Here is a 21,853-nt window from a genome sequence, read left to right on the forward strand (position 1 = left end):
CAACCCAAGAGCGAGAGTGGAGTTGACCTAACGATTAGCTGGGCGGTGTACCTGCGTCGACTGCCAGAAAAGGAATCCCTTCAGAAATACCAAGCAACTCGATCAAGCCCACAACAACCTTGAGGAATGGCATGCCAAGCTTCGTTGAATCGCAAACGAAGAACATGGGCTAAGCATCTGTACCTCGTGGTATGTGGCCAAGATGCATAGAACACCCAAGAGAAGAGTCTGGATGGCTTGGGAACGACACGAGGTTCTTTGTCATCATGATACATGCTCCGGAGAGTCAAGCAAGGCTGCCAAGCAACTGTAGGGGAATACACCGTCTTAACACAAACCCCAGATTGGACCAGTGAGATCAATGACCCATCGTGCATGCCTCGCCACGTGCGTGGGTTTAGTACAATGACCAAGGCACCGTTACACATACGGCCTAACTTGGCGACCGCGCCAAAGCTTTCTGCTGAAACATTCAGCAAAACCAGGAGCGACCTCAGGCGATTGACGCCCTATCTCCATTCTGATGCCATCGACTATGAATGTCTGAATTCCCCGGCCTGTCTCTTGGCCCCGCAAAACGCAGAGAGCATATAATGCCTCCATCGTTCTCACTCTGGACACCGGCCGAGCACTTCTGACAAGCACACACCCCAAGAAGTCCACTCTCAACCATGCGCGCCTCTACCGCCACCGCCATCCTGGCGTTCTGCGCCTCGAGCTCCATCGCTGCTCCAGCGCCAGCTCCTGTCAACGTAAGCTCAACCCCTTCTATACCCCTCACGACCAGACTCTAACGATGAATACAGAGCCCCCTCGACCCAGGCTTCAGCCTCCGCTGCCTCGACAGCCCAGACCTGAGCTGCCCACCTCCCGGCGAGGACGAATTCGGCCAGCCTCAAATCGTCGGCAAGCGTGCGACACAGATCCTCCCTTTCGTCGCCGGCGCTCGTGTGGGGTCCGCGGTTTGGAAGGTCTTCAACTTGTTCGACAAGCGTGACGCCGACGCCTTTTGGGACTTCTCCAAGATCAACCCGAACGACGACAGCCCCCTCAATCCTTTTGACGACGAGCGCCTTCCTGGCAAGCGCGATGTTGCCGAAATCAACAGCATCGACAAGCGTGGGGAGCAGATTATTCCTTTTGTCTTGGGCGCTCGTCTCGGGTTCGCGGCGTGGAAGGCTATCAATTTGCTCGATAAGCGCGATGCCGATGCGTTGAATATCCCGGATTTTGACAAGCGGGATGTCGCTGAGGGCGAGGAGCCGCTCGAGAAGAGGCAGTTCACCCTGGGCCTCCGCATTGGAGCCGCCCTCGGCAAAGAATTATTGTTCGGCGACGACGACAAGAAGAAGCGAGACGCCCTCGTCGATGACATCCCCGTCGTCGAAGACCTTCCCGTCCTCGGCGATCTGCTTGAGCAGCTCGACGCGATCCTCGAGAAGATCCCCGTCGTTGGCAACATCGACGACATCCTGGCCAAGCTTCCCGTTGTAGGCGACCTCCCCGTCGTCGGCGATATCGTGAAGGACGACGCCGCCAGCGAGAAGACCAAGCGCGATGCTCTCGTCGACATCGGCCTCCCCGTGATCGGAGACCTGAAGAATCTCCCCGTCGTGGGCGATCTCAAGAACCTGCCCGTCGTCGGTGACCTCCCCATCGTCGGCGACCTCCTCGACGGCCAGGACGAGAAAGTCAAGCGCGGGTTCGTCGACAAGATTCGCGATTTCCTGAACAGGATCGGTGCGGATCCTACTGATGATGACCCAGTCAGTAACACCCGTTCTCTCTCCCTCCCTTTCATACACTGACAGAAACTCAGATGAACCCCTTCGACGACCCAGGCCTTCCAGGCAAGCGTGATCTCATTTCAGGTCTCAGGAACTTTTTGAACGGTATCGGTGCTGATCCTACTGATGATGATCCGGTAAGTGGTGCTTTGAGGAATACTTCCTTGTTGAGAGGATGTGTGCTGATTCTTACCCAGATGAACCCCTTCGACGACCCAGGTCTTCCCGGCAAGCGGAGCGCAAAGGCTTTCACTGCCTAGAGAAAGATATGTAGAAGCTGGGACTTCATAATGTGATGCGAGAAGGATGATTTACTAGGGATGAGGGATTTGTCAGGATAGTCATGATGTTTGATGCCTTTGTTTTGATACCTTGTTTCGGTTTTGCTGCTTGGATAGCTATGTATGCGTACGGAAAGGATGTTTGGCCGAGGTCTATTGCCGACTGGTCTGCGCAATGCTCTTTGCCCTTCGGTGTACTTTCTCCTGGAGAACTTCTCTTGTGTTGAGAGGCGGACGATGAAGCGTGTTGTAGCCAAAGCGCTGCACGCTACCAACTTGCCTCGTGCATGCCGAGTCCGAGTCTGACGTACTGGTCAGTCCCCTTTGTATCAAGTCTCCTTCCGCGAATAAAGCAACTCATGTTCACTATACGTTCGATTACGAGGGTCTTCCTGGGAAGAAGAGCGCGAAGGCTTTTACTGCATGAGCATTGGAAGACAAACACTCGAGTGACCGGCTCTTGAGATGGACGGGACGATGAGGCGGGATGCTGTACCTGATTCATGATTCTGGATGTCTTCTAATGCTGTCTTATTGTAATACCAAAGAACGGCAAGGTCCTTCGAGGACCCAAAATCTTCCTTTTGATCTGACCTTCTGAACTCGCTGGAGAAGCTCTGTTAGGAGGAGCCTGTCTCGTTGGAAGCGATGGTTGTCTTCATGCTCTTGCCTTGAATGAATATACACCAATCTTGACTCTTCTGGGATGACCGACCTGTCTGGTCCGTCCAAAGGTCGCCTTCTACCTCTGGCCACCTGCCCGCTTCTCCAGCACGTCGTCTGCCTTGTGGCTCTCGCGAAAGTCTATGTCCTTCAGGCTTCAGCCTGTCTTGTACCACTTCTCCCTCTGTGGGAACACAGGCGTGTAGTCCACAGTGGGCTCTTGCAGAGAGTACAAGGATAACAAGTCTCTGGCGAATTCTGGATGCAATTCCGACGCAGGGGCATCGGCAGCCAAGCCCAGGTTTTGTTGGTAGTACGAGGCGAAAAACTTCCGCGCTGGAGAATCTTCAGCTGTTCCGTCATACAGGATCTTCACCGATTCGAATGCGGGCATTAGGATTTCCCACTCTGGTGCATCCAGGATGCTCGTGATTGCGTCCATGACGCTATTGCAGAAGGCGGTGTCTTGAATCTTCTCACCGAAGACATATAGCCGGGCCATGAAAGGGAATGTCGTATCGGCTTTGGCTTTGCGTGGTGATGTTGGCGGATCAATCTTCCCATCGTAGAGCCAGCCCAGGTATGCCTCGACAACTTCGACTTCGTCCTCGGCAAGCTCGATCTGCAGAGACTGGCCTTCCTGCCACTTCTTGTCGAGCGCGGCCTTGAAGAACGGCGAGTGCTTCTTGAGGACTTCAGTATGGGTCGTGAAGGTCTCGACGTTGTCAGTGCCGACTATGATGGTGACGATGTCGCTTGTGAAGCTAAGGAATAAGTTAGAATCGCACTTCAGACGGGGAGAGGCGAGGCGATGCGTACCGTCTGCGCTTTGCAGGACGCTCGTCGGCCATGTCGCAGGGTTGTGGTGACGCTGAAGATGTAGTTATGAGTGTGGCTACTTGAACAATTTCGAATGAAGCACAGGCGGAAGCGCGGTGTTTAAGACTCGAGAAGAAGCTCGGGCCAATCGAGGTGAAGCGCAAGACTATCATGTGAAGCTTGGCAAGAGTGAAGAATACTTAACGCCAATTCACAAGGGCGCCGCGTCTGAATTTTCGACATCATTGAAGCTTTGAGAGCTCATGTCAACCCTCATAGCATGTGTTGCTGGGGAGGTGAGACTTTGATTGAAGACATTACCATTCTTGGGACCCGATCAGATAGTATTGAGGGTGCAATCTGAAGCAGGTCCTGCTATAAGCAAGCCGGGCATCAAATCATCCCTTCCTGCATCCCCGATTATCGTCCCAGGGCTATGCTTCCTATTCACCCTCCGCGACCACAGAAACCCTCGCAGTCCTAGGGATGATCATCCCTCATCTGCCCGTCCGCCGCTTACGGAACGACACCAGCTTCCTCTTCAGCTCGATCTTCCGCAGAATGACTCTCTGCAACTCCTCTTCTGCTTCAGCCTTGGTAAGCTCCAGCCGCAATTCCTCTTCATCCTCACTATTCTGACCACCATTTGGGATGTGTCCTCGAGCGACAGATCTGTCTATGTCTCCGCGGCCGAGAACAGAGTTCATGTCATCGGTCCTGCTCTCATGCCTTGTGTCCATCTCGTTGGGTTGGAGAGAATGACGTTTGTTGCTGGTAAGGGCGATATTGTCATTGCCGTCTATCTGTGTCTCCTCAGACAAGTCCACCGAGATGTCGGCATGGTCGGATTCTTGCTTGATCGCAGGTCGACGTCGACTGGTCTTGAGAGGCTCATCGTCATCCTCATCAGGCGAGCCTTCATCGAATGGTAAGCCATTGAGTGATGGGTTCTTCGCGACTCCGACTCTCTTGTTGGCGTACGTCTCATATTTCATGAGTTCCTCATAAAATCCTAACGCGCATCAGTATTTTGGACAGGCCATCGTATCCACCGGTCCCTTTGACCAACTCAAAGCAACGGGGATTTCTGTTACTTACTGGCAGCTTTCTTGTACTCGAGCTTCAGCATGGTCGTCGCAGGTGGCCTGAGCCCCTGGGGTATGTCATGTACGTTCTCCAAGTGGTTTTGCAGAGTCCATTTCATTCTCAGTACCTGTCCACATATGACCCCCGAGACGGGATGGATTGCGCGACAGTATCGTTCCCCAAAATGGAGCACCGGGTATCCGTTCTTATCGTACTCGAACTCAGGGGCGTTCTTAGGTAGCCGACTCAGATGCATGTAGGCCACGTAGGCCGCCTATTGACATTAGTTCTGTGTACCGTGGGACGACCAGCAGTTGACGATGCGTTACCGAGATATCCTCGAGCTTCATGATCGATCTCTGCAATGGGAGGGATGACGACGCATTCAAGAGGGGTGTGGCACTGTGCGAGCAAGCAAGTGGGTTGGAGATGGGATCGCGAAGGAGGTGCAGGACTGCAAACGGAAGGAGGGGATCAAGGCAAACGAGACAGCCCACCCATCACATCTTCCCGTTTGCACACCGCGCCTTGGCATGGCATCTCTCAGGTGCATGCAGTGGAACCCGATCGCTCGCACTATCATCCGGAGCATGGTCCCTGCGAGAACGCTGGGGATATCCGTCATTTTCCTACGATTCGATCCAAGGCCCTATTACCCTCCTCATGAACGGTGATAAGCATTGTTGTGTCTCTATACTCGCTCTCTAGTACTTTCTACTCCTCTTCACCCTCGCCTCCATCAGCCTCTGCTCCACCTCCAACAGACCCAACTCGGCCTCAGCCTCCTTTCGCTTCAGAGGAGCCAACTCGAGAACATACTCGCTTTTCGCAAGCTCCAGCTCCAAGATCTCTTGGTCTTTCTCCGCGCTGCTATCCACATCGTCGTCGCTGTCGATACAGTCTTGTTCTTGAACGTCTTCGCCTTCGTGCTTCGGTTCAGAAACAATGAGTTTCTTTGAGATGTAAGGGCTCCAATCGAAAGGTGTCTTTTTGGCGATGTCCTTTGGCTTTGGCTCGGGAGAGATGTGCGTGCTCTTCGAGAAGTACGGGCTCCTATACACCATCCCGTCTTCAACGTTCGGTGGAGTTGGACTCATGGCAATGGCCTGTACCGCGGGAGTCTCTGGAGACTGCTTCTTGATAGACATGTCTGGCATGCCGACGTCCGGATCCAGACGATTATAGTCTTCGTATGGTTGAGAAAGCGCCGAGTCGTTCCTTTCCACTGGCTTCTGCGTGAAATCACTCAGTCCGGAGTATCCGTCAAACGAGTCGAGGAACTTTGCCGCTGCAGCCAGACCCCAGTCTTCCTCGTCCTGACGCTCCGGTGTCTTCTGCTGTACTTCTTCCTTGAGCTCCATGCCAGCACCGCTAACCGCACCCTTCGTACGGACTGCTGTCTCGTGATCCACACGCTCCACATGCTGTTCCAGAAGCCCCTCCTCGCTCTCCACCTCCTCAACATCGACGACGAGGCTCGCATCGGGTATCCGCTCACCATCACCATGGCACTCCTCGTCTTGCTCCGCTTCCAATCTCGTAGTCTCTTCACCAAAGGCGTGAGTCGCATCAAGGACCGGCTCGCCACTACGATGGCGCTCCACCACCCGCACAATCATGACCTCGTCTTCTTCCCCTTCCTCATCGACGCCACCGCCGAAGTTGGAAGGAAGCGGCTTCTTATTCCTCCTATTCCTCCTCTTCACAATCTCCTGCACTCTCCTCTCCTCTTCAAATTTCCCGTTTCCAACCTCGACCCCAGGATTACCATCGATCGGTGTCCCCTCATCATCCCCAAGCGCCACCTGCGTGAACAGAACATCCCCCTCGGCCACAACCCTCGCCCGCTCCTCACCAGCTCCACCTTCCCCGAAGCCCCTCTGCCCCGCCACCCTTCTCCCCTTCTTCACCTCCCTCCTCGCCTTCGCCCGATCCCTCCTCTCCCTCACCCTCCTCCTCACCTCCTCATACGTCAACTCCGTATCATCATAAACCTCAGCCCTCATAATCTCCCTGAAAAACTCCGCATCCTCCCGCACTTCCTTCGCCGTCCTCGTCCTTCCCTTCCTCGCAGCAGGTCGCAGCGTGGGGTCGACTTGGTGGAACTGCGCGAGATGCCTGTGCAGGTCCGACGCTCGATGTGTCACTCTCCCGCAGAGGACGCCTGCGGTGCCTGTCGGGTGGCGACAGTATCGCTCGCCGGGTTGGACGATGGGGTAGCCATTGCTCGCGAAGGGGAATGGAGGCGCGTTCTGGGGGAGGCGGTTGAGGGCGTTGTAGGCTCGGAAAGCCGGCTGGAGCACGTTGTTAGTCGACGATGAGAGCAGTAGTAGAAAGGAAGGGCGTCTTACGCAAAGGTCCTCGAAAGTCATGACTGCTTTGTCGCAACAGTGTTTGCGCACCAAACAGCGACTGTGTTCGATGTCGCAAAGATGTCGCGTGTCGCCAAGCGAGGACGCCTAAACTTAAAACCCGCAGCTCCGACCGCCTGCTAGTCAGTGCGCAATTTTCACATGCTTCGCCGAAAAGTGAATGACGGAACAAAAGAAAAAGAGACCACGAGACATCGACTGCTATCATCATTCCCATTTCGTATTTAATGCTATACCTCCCCTCCCCAAAAAGCGAACCGGATATCTCGAATCAACAGAACTAAAAAGGATCGATCCTAAAAGACGCATCCTATCGCACACAATGCAACCCTCGAAGAAAGCTCCGGCGCCATGCTGTTGAAAGAAGAAGAAGCTCATGTAAGACGTGCTGTATGTATCTTGTTCTCGGTCGCTGTCCGTAGAACCCGAAAAGTCGCATCCGCGTCAATCAAGGGAAAGCCCGTCCGCTCTTGCTGTGTCCAATCGTGCGGAAACTCTGCACTCCATCACCGAGCGCGAGTGTGTCGAAGCGATTGATGCCCATCATCTGCGCTTTTCGTTAGTTTTGAAATGAGTTCGACATTGTGATACTTTGGGTACTTACGTCGTCGCTCACGTATCCCGTAAACCAGAACCCAATGACCACCACCAGGTACGTGAAGATCAAAATGCTTCCCTTGAAGTAATTGCTCTTACCTTCACCCACGACCCAGCCCATCAAGAACACACTCAGGATCACGCACACCATATCCCACTGTGGGAAGATGAGCGAGAAGGTGTGGCTCACGATGTCATCTGTGGAGATGAAGTTCTGGTAGATGGCTGAGAAGAGGATGAGGCAGGGAACCTGGAGCAAGATGACCTGCAGAGCGTAGGAGGAGCCGATCTCCATGGAGAGTGCGACATTTCCGTTCATGGCGAAGCTGATGGCGTTGAGGAATTCGGTTGTGTTTGGGACCAGCGAGAAAAGGGTGATGCCGAGGAACTTCTCAGGGATATCGATCGAAGAGAGGACGGAGTCAACAGTGTCCACTAGGATTTCGGCGATAATGGCATAGGCTACGGTTGCAGTCAGAAGGATGACGGCAGACTTCGTACGGGACCAGTTTGGCGCATCGTGACCGCCGGCTTGCTCTTCATTTTGTGTGGGAGCCTGTGCGGCCGCGGCCGAGTCCGGTGGGAGATCTCGATCGTGGTGTTGATTTCCGTCTTTCAGATCCCTAGGATCTTTGAACGAATGGTGTCTCGATGCAGCGGGCGTTCCTGCTGTAGTAGCCATGACACTCGCGCGGCGAGGGGCTTTGGTAGCATCTCGCGCTGCCACTGTAGCCGCGGTCGCCGCGATCTCGGCGACTTGCTGCACAAGCGCGCGATTGTCTTCCGCACTCAGGCCTTGAACTCGGCCGCCCATTGCAGCTGTAGTGTCTCCGCCGACGCTCTTGGGTGGGACAATATGTGGAGGCACACCGTCGCTCTTATGCGCAGCGTCGTCCGTGTTGTCCTTTCTGGCAGTTGAAGTCTGCAAGAAGCCGGCTTGCTTCAAGCTCTGATTCAGGATGCGTTTGTACATGATACTCGACTTGATGTCTTCTCGTGGAAGCGTGCCAAGTTGAGCTGTGGTCTTGTTTCCCGTTGCCGCAAAGGGGTTGTCGGTTGATACCAAACCAGCTGTGTACGGCAATGTGGTGTGATGATGTTCGGGTTTGTCCTTTCGCTCTTTCTCGGATTCAGGCTCGTTGTTCCAGATGACTGCTGCGTGAGTACGGAGCGTGAATAGAAGGCCCACCACGTACGAGAGGAAGAGGCAGACCGCGCAGAAGTAGATGTATGGTCGAACCGCTTGCAGGAAGAACTTGTCGTTGATCTCGGGGACTTGCGCAAAATAGCATCGCCTGCAATCCCTCTCTTCTCCATCCTTGTCCAGGGATACGCATTGGCGGCAATTGAGAATGTGTGTGCCATTGAACTGGTAGAACAGCGTCGGTCCAAACGCGGCAATGACAGCGAACAAGAGCATGGTCGACGTCACGCCAGCTGACTTGACGTTGAAGCGTTGCGTCTTTCGTTTGATGGCACCAAAGCACATCGAAAGGCCTGGTAAGAAGAGAATACCCGCGAAGATGGACCCAACAATGCTGCCTTCGACGAGCTGGGATTTGCCTTCATTGAGCGCCACGCAGTACAGGAAAACTTCGACGATGGTGCTGAAGAAGGCGTTGATGGTTGCACCAACTCCCATTGAGGACTGCGCCGAGATGGATGCAACAGCTTGGCCAATAAAGTATGCGAGTGGTATGATCGAGGCCAGTGCGACCACAAAGACAAAGCCGGGTGAGGTGACCCAAACTCGGATGCCAAGGGCCTCGTACAAGACGAAGTAGTCGAAGATGGCGAAGACGACCAGTCCCAGTAGGTTGATGAGGAAGATGTTGGTGCCATCGATGGTGTATTTCCAGTACTTGAGCCCGACCGCTCTGTATGTGCAAAGAAGAACGACACTGTCGCTGCTGCCTCTAGGCTGAGATGGGACGCGGTGGTAATGGCTGTCAGTGTGGAAGCTCATGGCGAGTGGGTGGCGGCGTAGGTGGTAGAATAGAAGCAATGTCACTTTGCCCATGGGGATCGTGAAGACGAGGAACCAGCAGATGCCGCTGACGAGAAACAGGCACGGCGTTATCAGGAAGTAGAAGGACATGAAAAAGATGACACGGCCGACATTCCACTTGCCGCGACCGAACAGTCGCTTCTTAGTCTTCACCCGGGCACGCTGCGCAACCGAGCTTTGTCTGCCTCGTCCCAAGAGTGCGTCGGTTTCGTTTTCTTCCAGGTCTGGGACTTCATCTCGTCGTCGGCCAAGGATAGAACGGTTGATGTCCGTAGGTCCAAAGAAGAGGCGGCCTTCTTCAAGATCGCCGGCCTGCCAGCGCTCGTACTCGCTTATGTCTCTGCCCTCGCCCTCATCTTCATGTAGATAGGCCTCGTCGCGTTCCAACCTGACGTACTTTCCAAACGGATAGAAAAGGTAATGAGCAAGATTGATCAACACTCTTCCATATTCGTGGCATCCAGATCCAGCTTCCTGGAAAAGGGCGAATATCAGACAGACGATACCACCCACGCAGGTGAGCAAGGCCATCCACCAGCCGAAGAGGAGTGTCCAAAGTCCATTGAAGACCCACAGCCATCGACTGACATTACCTCCAGGCGCGCTGTGAATGTCTCCCTCTGCAGTTCGTTGTACCGATCTGCTTTTCTTGTATAGCGCGGGTTTCCATATCCTGATGCCGAATGGGTGGGTCTCATTGATGGCTTCTTGTCTATCTTTCAAGGTGAAGCTCTCAGCGTCGCTCAGGTCATCGTCATCGTCGTCATCGTCATTCGGCGTTTCCTCCTCTTCATCTCCCTGCAAGGTGTCCTCTGAGCTTGGATCGCCATTCTCGCCAGGCGTTTGAGGTCGGATGGATTTGGCAGCATCGTTGCCTGTCGTTTGAGCCTCCTCCTCCTCCTCTTGCTCCTCGCTCTCAACCCTGGGTAATGTTGGCGGCGCAGCAGTTCCTCTTCTCCTCAGAGTGCTCTCTCGTCGTCGCAGCGGCCTATCCGGTTGTTTCGTGTCTCTGCGCGTAGATCGCAAATCTTCGTCGACTTCGCTCGCATCATCGTCTACTGAGAAGACCTCGCCACGGTGCGGTGCTGCAGTCGAGGGTTTACGTGCATTAGTTGGTCGTCTCGGCGTCTGAGTGTGGGTTGATGAGTGTGGAGAAAGGACGCTTTGCTGGCGGCCTCCACCTGTAGCGGAGGAACCCTGCACGGTACCTACACTTGCGTCAATGCTGGGTGGGAGCGGTGTGAGGCTGTTAGCATAGGCATACCATAGTCCAGACGAGGTCTACTCCGGCGGGTAGTGCCCTCTGATTGCAAGCTGGATTGGCTGGCCTGCATTGAGCTCTGTTGCTCGGATGGGCGATTGGGAAAGCTCATGCCGGCGGAGGAGGTGGAAGTGCGTCGCGTGGAGGGCTGGGTGGTGGAGGTCTGGGCGTAGTCGCGGGTCGACACCCGGTCGAGTTGGTTGTTGTTGTTGTTGTGGGTGGAGGTGTTGTCGTCGGCCATGATTACGGCGGCGGCGGCGGCGTCCAAGCTTCAAGTAAGAAGCACACACGGCGATGCTAGCCTCTGGGCGACGACAGTCAAGGCGATTGACTTTGGGGGCGTCTGCAGGCCAAGGAGGTGCTCGACATATATCGAGAGCACAGCGTCTGAGGATGCATCAGATCACCACGTGCCAAGCAAGCAGGTTCTCACGTAGCAGTGCACTGGGGAGGATCAAGCAAGATACGGGCGGGCGTTGACGTCGCTGGCGTGGGCCGTTTCACGCTGCGCCTGCTGCTGGGGCTGGATTCATACAGACGTGAGGTGTGGTCAACAAAGTGGATGCAGGCGGAAAAAAAGTGTGAGTTGACTAGGAGTACGCTACGGTGTCTAGCTGGAGGCAATCAGTAGTAACAAGTAGCGAGGTGGTTGATAGGATGGGTGCTGAACGAGCTGTCGTCGGATGCTCTGGTCATCTGTCCCAGACACTCACTGACTGGCCGGATCCTTCCGCAAAGTAGTCTTGGCACAGCCGCGGCGAGCTGCATCCAACGCCGACGCCATCGCTGAGCGCCTGCTTGAGCTTCACGTGTCAAACAACACCCATCAACATCACCACCTCCACCAACCGCTAAACTCACCAGCATCGACGTTCTAGCGACATCCAAGTTTGCTGCTCACCCTCGCCAGAAATCGTCCCGTCCAGCTTCTTCGAACACCGCAAACAGCTGCCACCATGGCGTTGGATACCTTCTTCCACAACAAGATTGAGAGCATGAAGCTCGAGATCATCCAGGGCCAGGCCGTACTGCGACGTCTGGAAGCACAGCGAAACGAATACAACAGCAGGGTGCGGTTACTGAGGGAAGAGCTGGGTCTGCTGCAACAGCCGGGAAGCTATGTTGGTGAGGTGGTCAAGGTCATGAGCACGAAGAAGGTCTTGGTGAAGGTGCATCCAGAGGGCAAATATGGTGAGAACATCAAGACACTGTGCGTGGTCTGAATGATATACTGACGATGAAATGCAGTGGTGGACGTGGCCGATAACATCGATATCTCCAAACTCACAGCTGGCAAACGTGTCACCCTCCTCTCCGACTCCTACAAGCTCTCCTCGCTCCTCCCATCCTCGGTCGATCCCCTCGTCTCCCTGATGATGGTGGAAAAGGTTCCCGACAGCACATACGACATGATTGGTGGTCTCGACGAGCAGATCAAGCAGATCAAGGAAGTCATCGAGCTGGGCCTGAAACACCCCGAACTTTTCGAATCTCTCGGTATCGCACAACCCAAGGGTGTCTTGCTTTACGGACCTCCAGGAACTGGCAAGACACTTCTAGCAAGAGCTGTGGCGCATCACACGGACTGCAAGTTTATTCGCGTTTCTGGATCGGAGTTGGTGCAGAAGTACATTGGTGAGGGTTCGCGCATGGTCAGAGAGCTGTTCGTCATGGCACGAGAGCACGCGCCTTCAATCATCTTCATGGACGAGATTGATTCGATCGGATCTTCGCGTGTGGAGGGATCTTCAGGTGGTGACTCTGAGGTTCAGCGAACTATGCTGGAGTTGCTGAACCAGCTGGACGGCTTCGAGCCCACCAAGAACATCAAGGTCATCATGGCCACCAACCGTCTCGACATCCTCGACCCTGCGCTTCTTCGACCCGGACGTATCGACCGCAAGATCGAATTCCCGCCGCCAACCACCGAAGCACGAGCCGACATTCTTCGCATCCATTCCCGAAGCATGAACCTGACGAGAGGCATCAACTTGACCAAGATCGCCGAGAAGATGAACGGCTGCTCAGGTGCTGAGCTGAAGGGTGTGTGCACGGAGGCTGGTATGTACGCGTTGAGAGAGAGGAGAGTACACGTTACGCAGGAAGACTTTGATCTGGCCACAGCGAAGGTGCTGAACAAGCACGACGATAAGGAGATGAGTTTGAGCAAGCTGTGGAAGTAGAAGCGGGCAAGAAGGTGTGGCTAGAGGAGGAGTGTATTATACTGGAATGCATAGCATGGCGATGTGGATTCTGGTGAGTCTGCGCGTCGCTTCAGAAATGGACTCATTGAGCATAGATCGCAATCGAGACATTCAACCCAGAAAGTCTTCCACGTCGTACCTCAATGGTCAAGAGTCATGTACAAGTGGAAGGCGAAACGCAGCAAACCGCACCACAGCATGTGAAAGTAACATCCCACGCTAAAATAAGGTTGCGCCCCGTGCGCTTGCCCCTGCAGGTCCTCTCGTTCAGCCTCGAACCACAACAAGTGCATGTAAAACAAACAACATTCAGGATGGCAGATAACCATCGTGCGGCGAAGAAGCGACGGTGAGAAGCACGACCATGGAAGCGAACCCAACGACTGACTATGCCTCAGCTTCACTAGCAACATCGTCACCCTCAAAGTCGGCAGCACCGGAGAGGCCATCACCGTCCATGAGACGCTCTTACAAGACAACTCAGAATTCTTCAAAGCCGCCCTCGAGAAAAAGTGGAAGAAGGACAGACTCGCGAAATCGAACTCCCCACAGATCACGACGATGTCGTGGCCGCCTACATCGAATACCTCTACGCCAAATCCCTAACCGTCGACCGCACGATCGAAGGCCGAACCGACTTCCACCTCCTAGCGCGGCTGTACTGCTTCGGCGAGAAAGTCCTCGACGATGCCTTCTGCAACGCGGTCATGGCCAACATGGTCGCCGGTATGGACAGTAGGGATGTCATGGGGGAGTTTAGTTATCCGACTGTGGAGGCTATCAGGATCGTCTATGAAGGGACGCCGGCTGGATCTCCTATGAGGCGGTTCGTGATTGAGATGTATGCGCAGCGCATGTCGAAGGATTGGGCTTCTGTTGAGGGGGCGCCGGTCGAGTTTATGGTGGAGCTTGTTGGGGAGATGTGTAGGGTTAGGTCGGCGCCGGGGCCGCATGGGCCTGTGGGGCGGAGGGTTGGGAAGTGGTTGAAGGAGAAGAAGTGATGGAGGTTTGCTGCAGGCATGCCTTGTGATGAAGAGCGAGTGAGGGCACAGGTAAAATGACGGGGGTGTCTTGCAAGGAAGAACAGGCTTGCTAGCGACAGGATGGATGACGGTGAATCAACTGTTTGGCTGAGGCTTGGATCATGGCTCGATTGAGGAGGTTCTACATTGCTCAGGTCAGAAAAGGAAGCGACGTAACATCTTTGAGGTACGTCGATCCTGCTCTTCGTCAGTAATTCGTTTTATCACCCCCCGGTGTTGTCGACCAGAGTGCTCTCACCAGGAGCGAGCAATCGCAGAACGGGAACGCCGCCACCTGTAGGAAGATGCTCACCTCGACCGAAGCGTTTTGAGACCCTGTTCAGCTGCACTACGCACCTTCCTATAACTCTGCCTCAGCAAAGCACGGACCACGACTGCAAACGCTGACCAACTTCCAGCACTGTCGGAATCATCTTCCACTTCTGTGAACCACCGCACAAGCACACTTGCATCCAAATGCTTGCAACTATGGATGCAGACGAGAGCGGCGATCTCACGGCGAAGTACATCACCTCACCTTCCTCTTCTGCAATCACGCTGCTAATGCCCAGTAGGTTCTCTGGCGCCACCGTCACTCTCGTCGTTGGCGACTCCGAGGCCATTCTATGCGCCCACGAATCTCTCCTCAAACAAAACTCCGCCTTCTTCCGCACAGCGCTAGATAAAGACTGGAAAGAGCGCAAGACACGGGAGATCACCCTTCCCGACGATGAAGTGACCATCGTGGTCGGATATCTCGAATGGCTGTATTGCTCCAAACTCACGACTCCAAAAGACGACGAAAAAAACTACGACCACCACACTGGATACGTGTGGCTGACGAAGGCCTACATCTTCGGCGATAAGGTCCAAGACGATGCATTTTGTGACGAAATCATCTCCAACATCGCACGACTGATGGACACCCCCATCAATGGCATGAGATACTACCCGACTTGTGAGGCGCTGCAACTCATCTATTCAAGCACGCCGAAGCATTCACCCATCCGACAGATGATGGTCAGCATCCTCGCTGCGCGTGCGACTCCTGCCATTTTGGGGCGCGATTTCCTTTCGTATCCGCAGGAGTTTTTGCTGGAGCTTCTGCTGGAGATGTCGGCGCGACGACCGCAGTTGAAGGTGCGCTCAGCCTATGATATGCGGCAGCAATGGTTCAAGAAAGTGTGAGGGTTGGAAGGGCTTCACTCGCAAAAGCAATGCTGAGATTGGTGAGCTAGAAATGGAAGATGCACATGAAGATTCATGTCTTGTTGAAGTCGATACAACGACAATTGTGTTACCCAAAAGCTACAATGTCTCACGTAAATGTGTGGAACTAGCAAATAGGCAGTAAAGTGCTGCGGCAAGTGACTTTGCCTGTGAAGACGCACGGACTCAAAGTCAAATTTAAGATCTTCTCCTGCTCCTTCCTCCGACTTCAACTCCTCCCACTCCAACTCCTACACTGACGTTCCAACTCGCCACCATGGCTGAACAGCAAGCGTTAGCCAAGAGAATGAGGTTCGCTCATCTTTCCAGCCCCTTGTTCTCCAGGATGCTGATCTCACCATCTTTTTAGGTTCACCAGCGACTTCGTCACCATCAAGGCCATCTCAGGCGACAAGACCGAGACATTCCATGTGCATGAAGAGATCATCAAGGAGCGCTCTGAGTACTTTCGCGCGGCATTCGATCGTAGATGGAAGGAGGGCAAAGCACGAGAGATTGAGATGCAAGAAGAGCTTCCAGACACCATCGCAAGCTACCTGGAGTACATCTACGGCGGATCAGTCTCGTCGACATCAGATCGAGACAATGCGCACAGAGTTGAGGTCTCGGTGCGCCTGCTGCGTCTCTACGTCTTCGGAGAAAAGATACAAGACGACGACTTCTGCGATGCGGTCCTAAGCATGCTGGCCACTCGATGTGATGAGAAGGACAGCGACGAAAGACGATGGTATCCTATCAACGAAGCGGTCCACTTGCTGTACGCTGGCACACCCTCCGGCTCGCCTGCGCGATCTTTCCTAGTGGACATGCACCTACAGCACGGAAATATTCGCTGGTTGGAGGTCGACGTCAAATATCATCATCCGGAATTCCTCCTCGATCTTGCGCGGCAGTTCATGCTCACCAAAGATCACATGCCGCATCAGAGCGCTGCTTCGCAGCTTCATAAGTGGTTGAAGAAGACGAAGAAGGGAACGGAACAAGGATGACAAGGCCGTGAATGCCAGCGATCACAATTCACAAGAGAGTGGTTAGGTGGAGTGGCATCAAGCCGTACAACGCAAGCAACGAAGCGCTAGATCTGGGGAGATGGATTAGAAGCCTAGACGAGGAGCTAACAAGCCTTCAATGGCATCATGGCACTTGAAGTGCTTCAGCGATGCTACCTCATTCGTCATTGCAAAAGGCGACGAACACGGTGTGTCAGGACTTGCTGCCAGTGTTAGAGTGGAGTAAAGTTTGGCGTAGCGAAAGAACAAAGAAGTACGACTCTACCACCTCATACTCTTTGGTAGTTGCAAATCTTGGACTGTTGATAAGTAGATAGTATCATCGTCGCAATGCGTGCCTTCCTTCTTCACATGCTTCGGCTGATTAAGGTTTCTACTAGCGAGCTTTCGCACCTTCCAACTTTAAATAAATTCCTCAAAAATGCCAATTCTCGCTTTGAGCAAAAGATTCCAACATGGCTTCCAACACCAAAACCATGGCGGAGGACACACCACCAAGATCTGAAGACCGGCATGGAACTCTACCGAAATGGAATCTCACCTTGCTGATGCCCGACAGATACTCCAGCGCGATCGTCACCATCACCGTCGGCACCGACTCACCAAAGAAATTCTACATCCATGAGAACATTCTCAAAGCCAGCTCGCCCTTTCTCACGGCAGTTCTAAACAAGCGATGGAGTGAAGGCAAAGCGATGGAAGTCGCCCTACCAGATGATGAAGCTCCGGTGTTCGCAATCTACGCCGACTGGCTTTACCAGAAAACGATCTGCGCCAGATTTGAAGCCAAGCCCGAGATGACCAAGAACGACCACGACGAAGAATGGACGTCGCTCTCGAAACTATACGTCCTCGCCGAAAAGATCCAAGACGACGAGTGCTGCGACGCGACCATGAGCCGCATGATCAAGAGGGTCGAGGACCCGGATGCTAACGGCAGCTGTTGGTATCCCTCAGGAATCACGGCGACGAGACTGTACGATGGTACTCTACCAGGGGCGCCCGTCCGCAAGTTTCTGGTGGAAGTGCACAGGGCGAAGGGGAAGAGCAAGTGGATTCCAGAGGCCAGCGAGTGCAACCACATCGAATTTTTGGCGGACTTGGTGAAGGTTCTCCTTGATGATCGCACGGTCAAGTCCGCTGACAACTGCTTCTCCTCGAGGAAGAAAGAGTTCCTCAAGAAGGGATAGGCTGTCGTCTGGCTTTCGATATCGCCGGGGTTTCGCGAGTGGCAACGATGAAGTTGGAAGGATGTTCATCAGAACGGAGGCGTACAGTGCATGCGCTCAGGAGCCTGCATGCCAGCAACATTGGAGAGGCGTGATGATATCGATGTGGTCAGCAAGCCATATGAAGTAACATACCGAAGACCATCCACCCCCCATCACCAAGCTACAATCCTCGAAACAAGCCCTGACATCCCATTACGTAGCTCCAAAATCCACGAACACGGAAGTGGTTCGCGTGAGACATTGCCGCAGTTCGCATGGCCACTCGGCTTCCCCAGCAGCCAGTTCGGTCCCCTCATGTGTCTCGTCCATCACCAGCCATCGCATCCAGAACCGTTGACTCTATCGATATCCACTTGCAGGCCTCGGCGAATGCTCGTTCTCGAATCATTCCTACCTGGAGAACAGAACAGAAGAGATCCCTGCCAAACATCCCAATCCAGCCTGACAACCCACCCCAAACAGGACACTCCCCACCCCCATCCGACACCCCCCTCCCAAATCCATCCACCAGCAGCACCACAATTCCCTCAAACCAAATCTCACCACGTCAGCGAAGAAAGCCCATCTTGAACAACACATCTCTCCCAAAAATTTAACCTTCTCTCCACGTGTGCCGTGGCGTCTGCGACTTCCCCAACCTCATTGGATACCACCAAACCCCAAAACGGGCCGCCTGCCTCCCCTCTCCCCTTTATACCAACCACCAACACCCAATCAATGCCCCTTCACTCCAGATGCCGAGAATCTCCCTCCCAATGCCCTCCCTACTTGTGGATAGTTTAAGATCTGTAAATAGCTAAATATACTTTGGGGTTCTGAACCGTTTGTCAGGACCAGTCAGTACCAGTACCGGATTTTTCTTTGAGAATCAGAAACATGCCCATAGATGAGGGACGGGAGGGATGTGGATGTGTGAGTTTTGCGCCGGGGCGGGTTTTGATGGGTTGAACGTTTCTGTGTTCGGCCAGTCTGCCGGTACGTCGGGCGGTGTCGGGGCGGCATGTGATTGATAGTTAAAACCATTTGGAGGGGTTCTTTCTGTGTTTCTGTTGTCTTGCGAAGTGGGAGGGTAGTATTGTCATTGCGGTAAGAGAGGGATCAGAGAAACGAAATGCACGAGGGCAGCAGCAGCAGCGACGGCATTCGCATTTCGAGACGAGAGAAGTACGGAAACGATTCTGCATCCCCCTCGCGAGACACAAGGCTCACCGTTTGTTGCCCCTCAGTATGATCGATGACCGAATCGTCACCTTGACCGTCGGCCCAGGACCAACGACCACAGACTGCGCCGTCCACGAGGCCATCCTCCGCGAACACTCGCCGTTCTTCCGCACTGCGCTCGACAAGAAATGGCGCGAAGGACGATCGAGGATCATCGAATTGCCTTACGACGATGCAGACGTTGTAGCGGCGTACGTCGACTGGCTGTACTTCAGGAAGATCGCGTCGAAACCCATCTCGCCGCCCGAGCTGCCGATTGACGACGGCGAGTACCAGTTCCTCGCCAGGCTGTATGCTTTTGGGGAAAAAGTCCAAGCAGACTCTTTCTGCGACAACGTCATTGACGCAATGGCGCAAAAGACCGACGACATCGCGGCCGACGGGACGAGGACCTTCCCTAGTCACTCGGCGATCATGGCGCTGTACAACGGCACCCCTAGCGACTCGCCGGCGCGGCAGTTCGTCGTCGATATGTATGCCGAGTTTGGCGCTGAGAAGTGGGTTCCGAAAGAGGCGGAGTTCAACCATGTCGAGTTCTTGACGGATCTCGCGCGTGCGTTGCTCGACAGGAGTCAGGCGAGTTCTTTGCATAAGCAGTCGAATTATCCCCGAAGGCGGAAGTGGTATAAGAATGGAGATAGCGCGGAGTTTTTGCAACCGGCGACGTCTAGAGAGAGGATCAGAATTGGAGCGGCTGAGTAGAGGCTTGGACTGGCATACGCTGCATGGCGCGGAGTCCAGCAATTGTCTATCGATGTGTGAGTAAAACGAATCACGAGGGCGTCGGAGTCGTTCAAAGGGCGGTGCGATTCTGGTTGATAGCGTTCATGGATCAGGTCCTTGCTGCTTCGTCTGATTCCGTACCTGGCAGGGCAAGTCAATGACACTCGCAGTCCTATTGCTTCTTCTGCGTCACGAGCGTCGAGCTTCGATCGGCAAAAGACTCGATGGGCCCTTCACCACCAACGAAAGTGAATGTTGTCCTTCTGCAGTCCATCGCATTCCACAATCGTCCACATTGTGGTCAATACTTTGCACATCTGCCGACATCTCCTCTCTGGTCTCGTCATGAGGCACACCGTTGAGTCAGATCCTGGTGGATCATTGCATGATGCATTCAGCTTCTGCAACAGCGCCTGATATGCTGCACTGGGGAGACTGGGGATAGTTCCTGCGGCCGCAACTTCCAGCATCCACACTGTCAACTCCATTGATGGTCTTACTGGCTAGGCAGGTGTTGACTTCTTGATACAGCAAACACATGAGGTGGAGCACGCGGTGTCCTTCCAGTCCCATGCGCTGGGAACTTCAACAAGCCATCTCGTATCAAGACATGGATGAAACCCGAGAGAAGGAGATCGGTAGCGCTGGGCATCGTACACGTGGTGTTGACGGCAAGGTGAGGATCGCGCACGTTGAGTTGTTGGGCAGCAACGCCACGTCGACCGTGACAGACCATTGGATCCTTTGTGTGACCATTGTTTTCAATTGCTCGGAGGTTTGGAGCGCGCGTGTGGATCGATGGGGTTGGAGCCAGAGGTACTGTTGGTACCCAACGTCCTGCGCTTATCCGACGTCGTGTAACAATGTTGACGCCACCAACTTGCTGGACATCATGCACGCTGCAGGCCCACCTGATGATGTACTCGTCCACGGTAGAGGTACCATCTGACACTGCACTTGCAAATTGCGAAAGCAGGGGAATGCTGGATGCAGACACAGCTGACCGAAGACTTCATGCACGAGGTTGTATAACCTGGTGGCGGTGTGTTGGCGGGGATAGGTCGCCCTGAGCTGCATGAAATATTGCAACGGATGGTGGAGTGGAATTCCAGAGCCATGGAAGCAGTCAGATGTGTACCCGGTCAATGTGCAGATGAAGACGGGAAGAAGCCCGGGAGGGTGCCTCATGGTCTACGATGCTAGGGTCGCGTGGTCACCACATGCCGCCCATGTTCGCCATTATCTCCTCCTCCTCAGCGAAGTCGTTCTCATTCTCATGCCCCGAGGTCGCCGATTGAGCGCCACGGGCAAGTGAATTGCTTTCTTTTCGCGTTTCCGTAGTTTCTTCGGCTAAGAGAGTATCTAGCTCATCTTCATCAGGATCATTTGAATCGCCAGACGGGTTCTCGGATCGAGGCGGCTCCTCTTTGCCAGTAGATTGGGCCAAGTGCGCGTCCAGCTCATCTTCGTCTGAATCATCCTCATCGAATGGCCCTGACCGCTTCTGCTGCGAGGGTTGCGGCATATTCGCGGGCGAGTTCTCATTTTGACCCAGGAGCGCATCCAGCTCATCTTCGTCAGGTGCATCATTTTCAGGACTTTTCCGAGCAGAATCTTGAGCGTCAGGCTCGTCTCGGAGCATCTGTTGAAACAGGTCCTCTGCCGATGGCTGTGCGCCTTCGTCCTCTCCTCCATCTCCAAGACCTCCAGACATCTCCACATCATGGTCATTGTCCCTTCTCCCTGTCTTCGTATCATCCAGCCACGCCTTTCTCATGACTTGCATTCGCTTGCTATGACCGACTTTCTCCACCATTGCCAGAGCATCGCGGAACTTCGCACGTGGGTACAGGTCGTCCAGCCATAGTTGGTATGTATTGAGAAGTCGTGATATATCTGAAAATTCGTGTCCCTTTCCACGAAACTTCAGCCGCGTCTTGGTGATCTTGCGAAGTCGAGGAATGCCTTGGTCAGACAGCAGACTGCGATTTAATGTTAGACGGGAACTTGCGGGCCGATGGATGCAATGCTTACCGATTCTCGTCAAGCTTTGGTACTGGCTTCCTCTTCTTCTTCACCTGAACTTCTTGATCGTCGTCTACTGCTGGCTGCTCGGCCGTGGTCTGGTTGTTCTGATCGTTGTTGCCAATCGGTATGTCCCTCATGAAGTCTTCGACGGCATTATCGTAGTCCAGTAATCTGTCAAGTTCATCGAGTTGAGCAGAGCCCGCCCTCGGGTTTGGCGATGCTGCAGATGGCATGATGTTGGTCGAGTGATGAGAATGTCGTCTGGTACTTGTTGTCTTCAACATCCAAGCGCGTATGGAGATGGACTGG

General features: G+C 54.0%; 10 protein-coding genes across 10 annotated transcripts; 7 read left to right on the forward strand and 3 right to left on the reverse strand.

The window, feature by feature from the left end:
- Positions 1-671: 671 nt before the first annotated feature.
- Positions 672-2,047, forward strand: M409DRAFT_53846 (uncharacterized protein; the record flags this gene model as incomplete). Its single annotated transcript, XM_033812485.1, has 4 exons — positions 672-752; positions 807-1,766; positions 1,820-1,924; positions 1,985-2,047. 4 exons carry the CDS (start codon positions 672-674, stop codon positions 2,045-2,047), a joined length of 1,209 nt encoding a protein of 402 aa, XP_033668785.1.
- Positions 2,048-2,888: 841 nt separating this feature from the next.
- On the reverse strand, positions 2,889-7,008 carry M409DRAFT_53847 (uncharacterized protein; the record flags this gene model as incomplete). Its single annotated transcript, XM_033812486.1, has 7 exons — positions 2,889-3,495; positions 3,551-3,602; positions 4,071-4,562; positions 4,649-4,703; positions 4,764-4,910; positions 5,365-6,930; positions 6,988-7,008. 7 exons carry the CDS (start codon positions 7,006-7,008, stop codon positions 2,889-2,891), a joined length of 2,940 nt encoding a protein of 979 aa, XP_033668786.1.
- Positions 7,009-7,456: 448 nt separating this feature from the next.
- Positions 7,457-11,115, reverse strand: M409DRAFT_53848 (uncharacterized protein; the record flags this gene model as incomplete). The annotated part of the gene is made up of 3 exons (XM_033812487.1): positions 7,457-7,555; positions 7,613-10,821; positions 10,878-11,115. The coding sequence occupies 3 exons, from the start codon at positions 11,113-11,115 to the stop codon at positions 7,457-7,459; spliced, it is 3,546 nt and encodes a 1,181-aa protein (XP_033668787.1).
- A 715-nt stretch (positions 11,116-11,830) lies between these two features.
- On the forward strand, positions 11,831-13,057 carry M409DRAFT_22046 (uncharacterized protein; the record flags this gene model as incomplete). Its single annotated transcript, XM_033806157.1, has 2 exons — positions 11,831-12,065; positions 12,123-13,057. 2 exons carry the CDS (start codon positions 11,831-11,833, stop codon positions 13,055-13,057), a joined length of 1,170 nt encoding a protein of 389 aa, XP_033668788.1.
- Positions 13,058-13,442: 385 nt separating this feature from the next.
- On the forward strand, positions 13,443-14,079 carry M409DRAFT_22047 (uncharacterized protein; the record flags this gene model as incomplete). The annotated part of the gene is made up of 2 exons (XM_033806158.1): positions 13,443-13,504; positions 13,563-14,079. 2 exons carry the CDS (start codon positions 13,443-13,445, stop codon positions 14,077-14,079), a joined length of 579 nt encoding a protein of 192 aa, XP_033668789.1.
- A 510-nt stretch (positions 14,080-14,589) lies between these two features.
- On the forward strand, positions 14,590-15,288 carry M409DRAFT_53850 (uncharacterized protein; the record flags this gene model as incomplete). The annotated part of the gene is made up of 1 exon (XM_033812488.1): positions 14,590-15,288. One exon carries the CDS (start codon positions 14,590-14,592, stop codon positions 15,286-15,288), a length of 699 nt encoding a protein of 232 aa, XP_033668790.1.
- Positions 15,289-15,586: 298 nt separating this feature from the next.
- Positions 15,587-16,319, forward strand: M409DRAFT_22049 (uncharacterized protein; the record flags this gene model as incomplete). The annotated part of the gene is made up of 2 exons (XM_033806159.1): positions 15,587-15,621; positions 15,680-16,319. 2 exons carry the CDS (start codon positions 15,587-15,589, stop codon positions 16,317-16,319), a joined length of 675 nt encoding a protein of 224 aa, XP_033668791.1.
- A 476-nt stretch (positions 16,320-16,795) lies between these two features.
- Positions 16,796-17,530, forward strand: M409DRAFT_22050 (uncharacterized protein; the record flags this gene model as incomplete). Its single annotated transcript, XM_033806160.1, has 1 exon — positions 16,796-17,530. The coding sequence occupies one exon, from the start codon at positions 16,796-16,798 to the stop codon at positions 17,528-17,530; it is 735 nt and encodes a 244-aa protein (XP_033668792.1).
- Positions 17,531-18,799: 1,269 nt separating this feature from the next.
- M409DRAFT_22051 (uncharacterized protein) lies at positions 18,800-19,495 on the forward strand (the record flags this gene model as incomplete). Its single annotated transcript, XM_033806161.1, has 1 exon — positions 18,800-19,495. The coding sequence occupies one exon, from the start codon at positions 18,800-18,802 to the stop codon at positions 19,493-19,495; it is 696 nt and encodes a 231-aa protein (XP_033668793.1).
- Positions 19,496-20,729: 1,234 nt separating this feature from the next.
- On the reverse strand, positions 20,730-21,777 carry M409DRAFT_53854 (uncharacterized protein; the record flags this gene model as incomplete). Its single annotated transcript, XM_033812489.1, has 2 exons — positions 20,730-21,498; positions 21,551-21,777. 2 exons carry the CDS (start codon positions 21,775-21,777, stop codon positions 20,730-20,732), a joined length of 996 nt encoding a protein of 331 aa, XP_033668794.1.
- Positions 21,778-21,853: the final 76 nt, after the last annotated feature.

This window comes from Zasmidium cellare (assembly GCF_010093935.1).
Source record: "Zasmidium cellare ATCC 36951 unplaced genomic scaffold M409scaffold_14, whole genome shotgun sequence".
NCBI lineage: Eukaryota > Fungi > Ascomycota > Dothideomycetes > Mycosphaerellales > Mycosphaerellaceae > Zasmidium > Zasmidium cellare.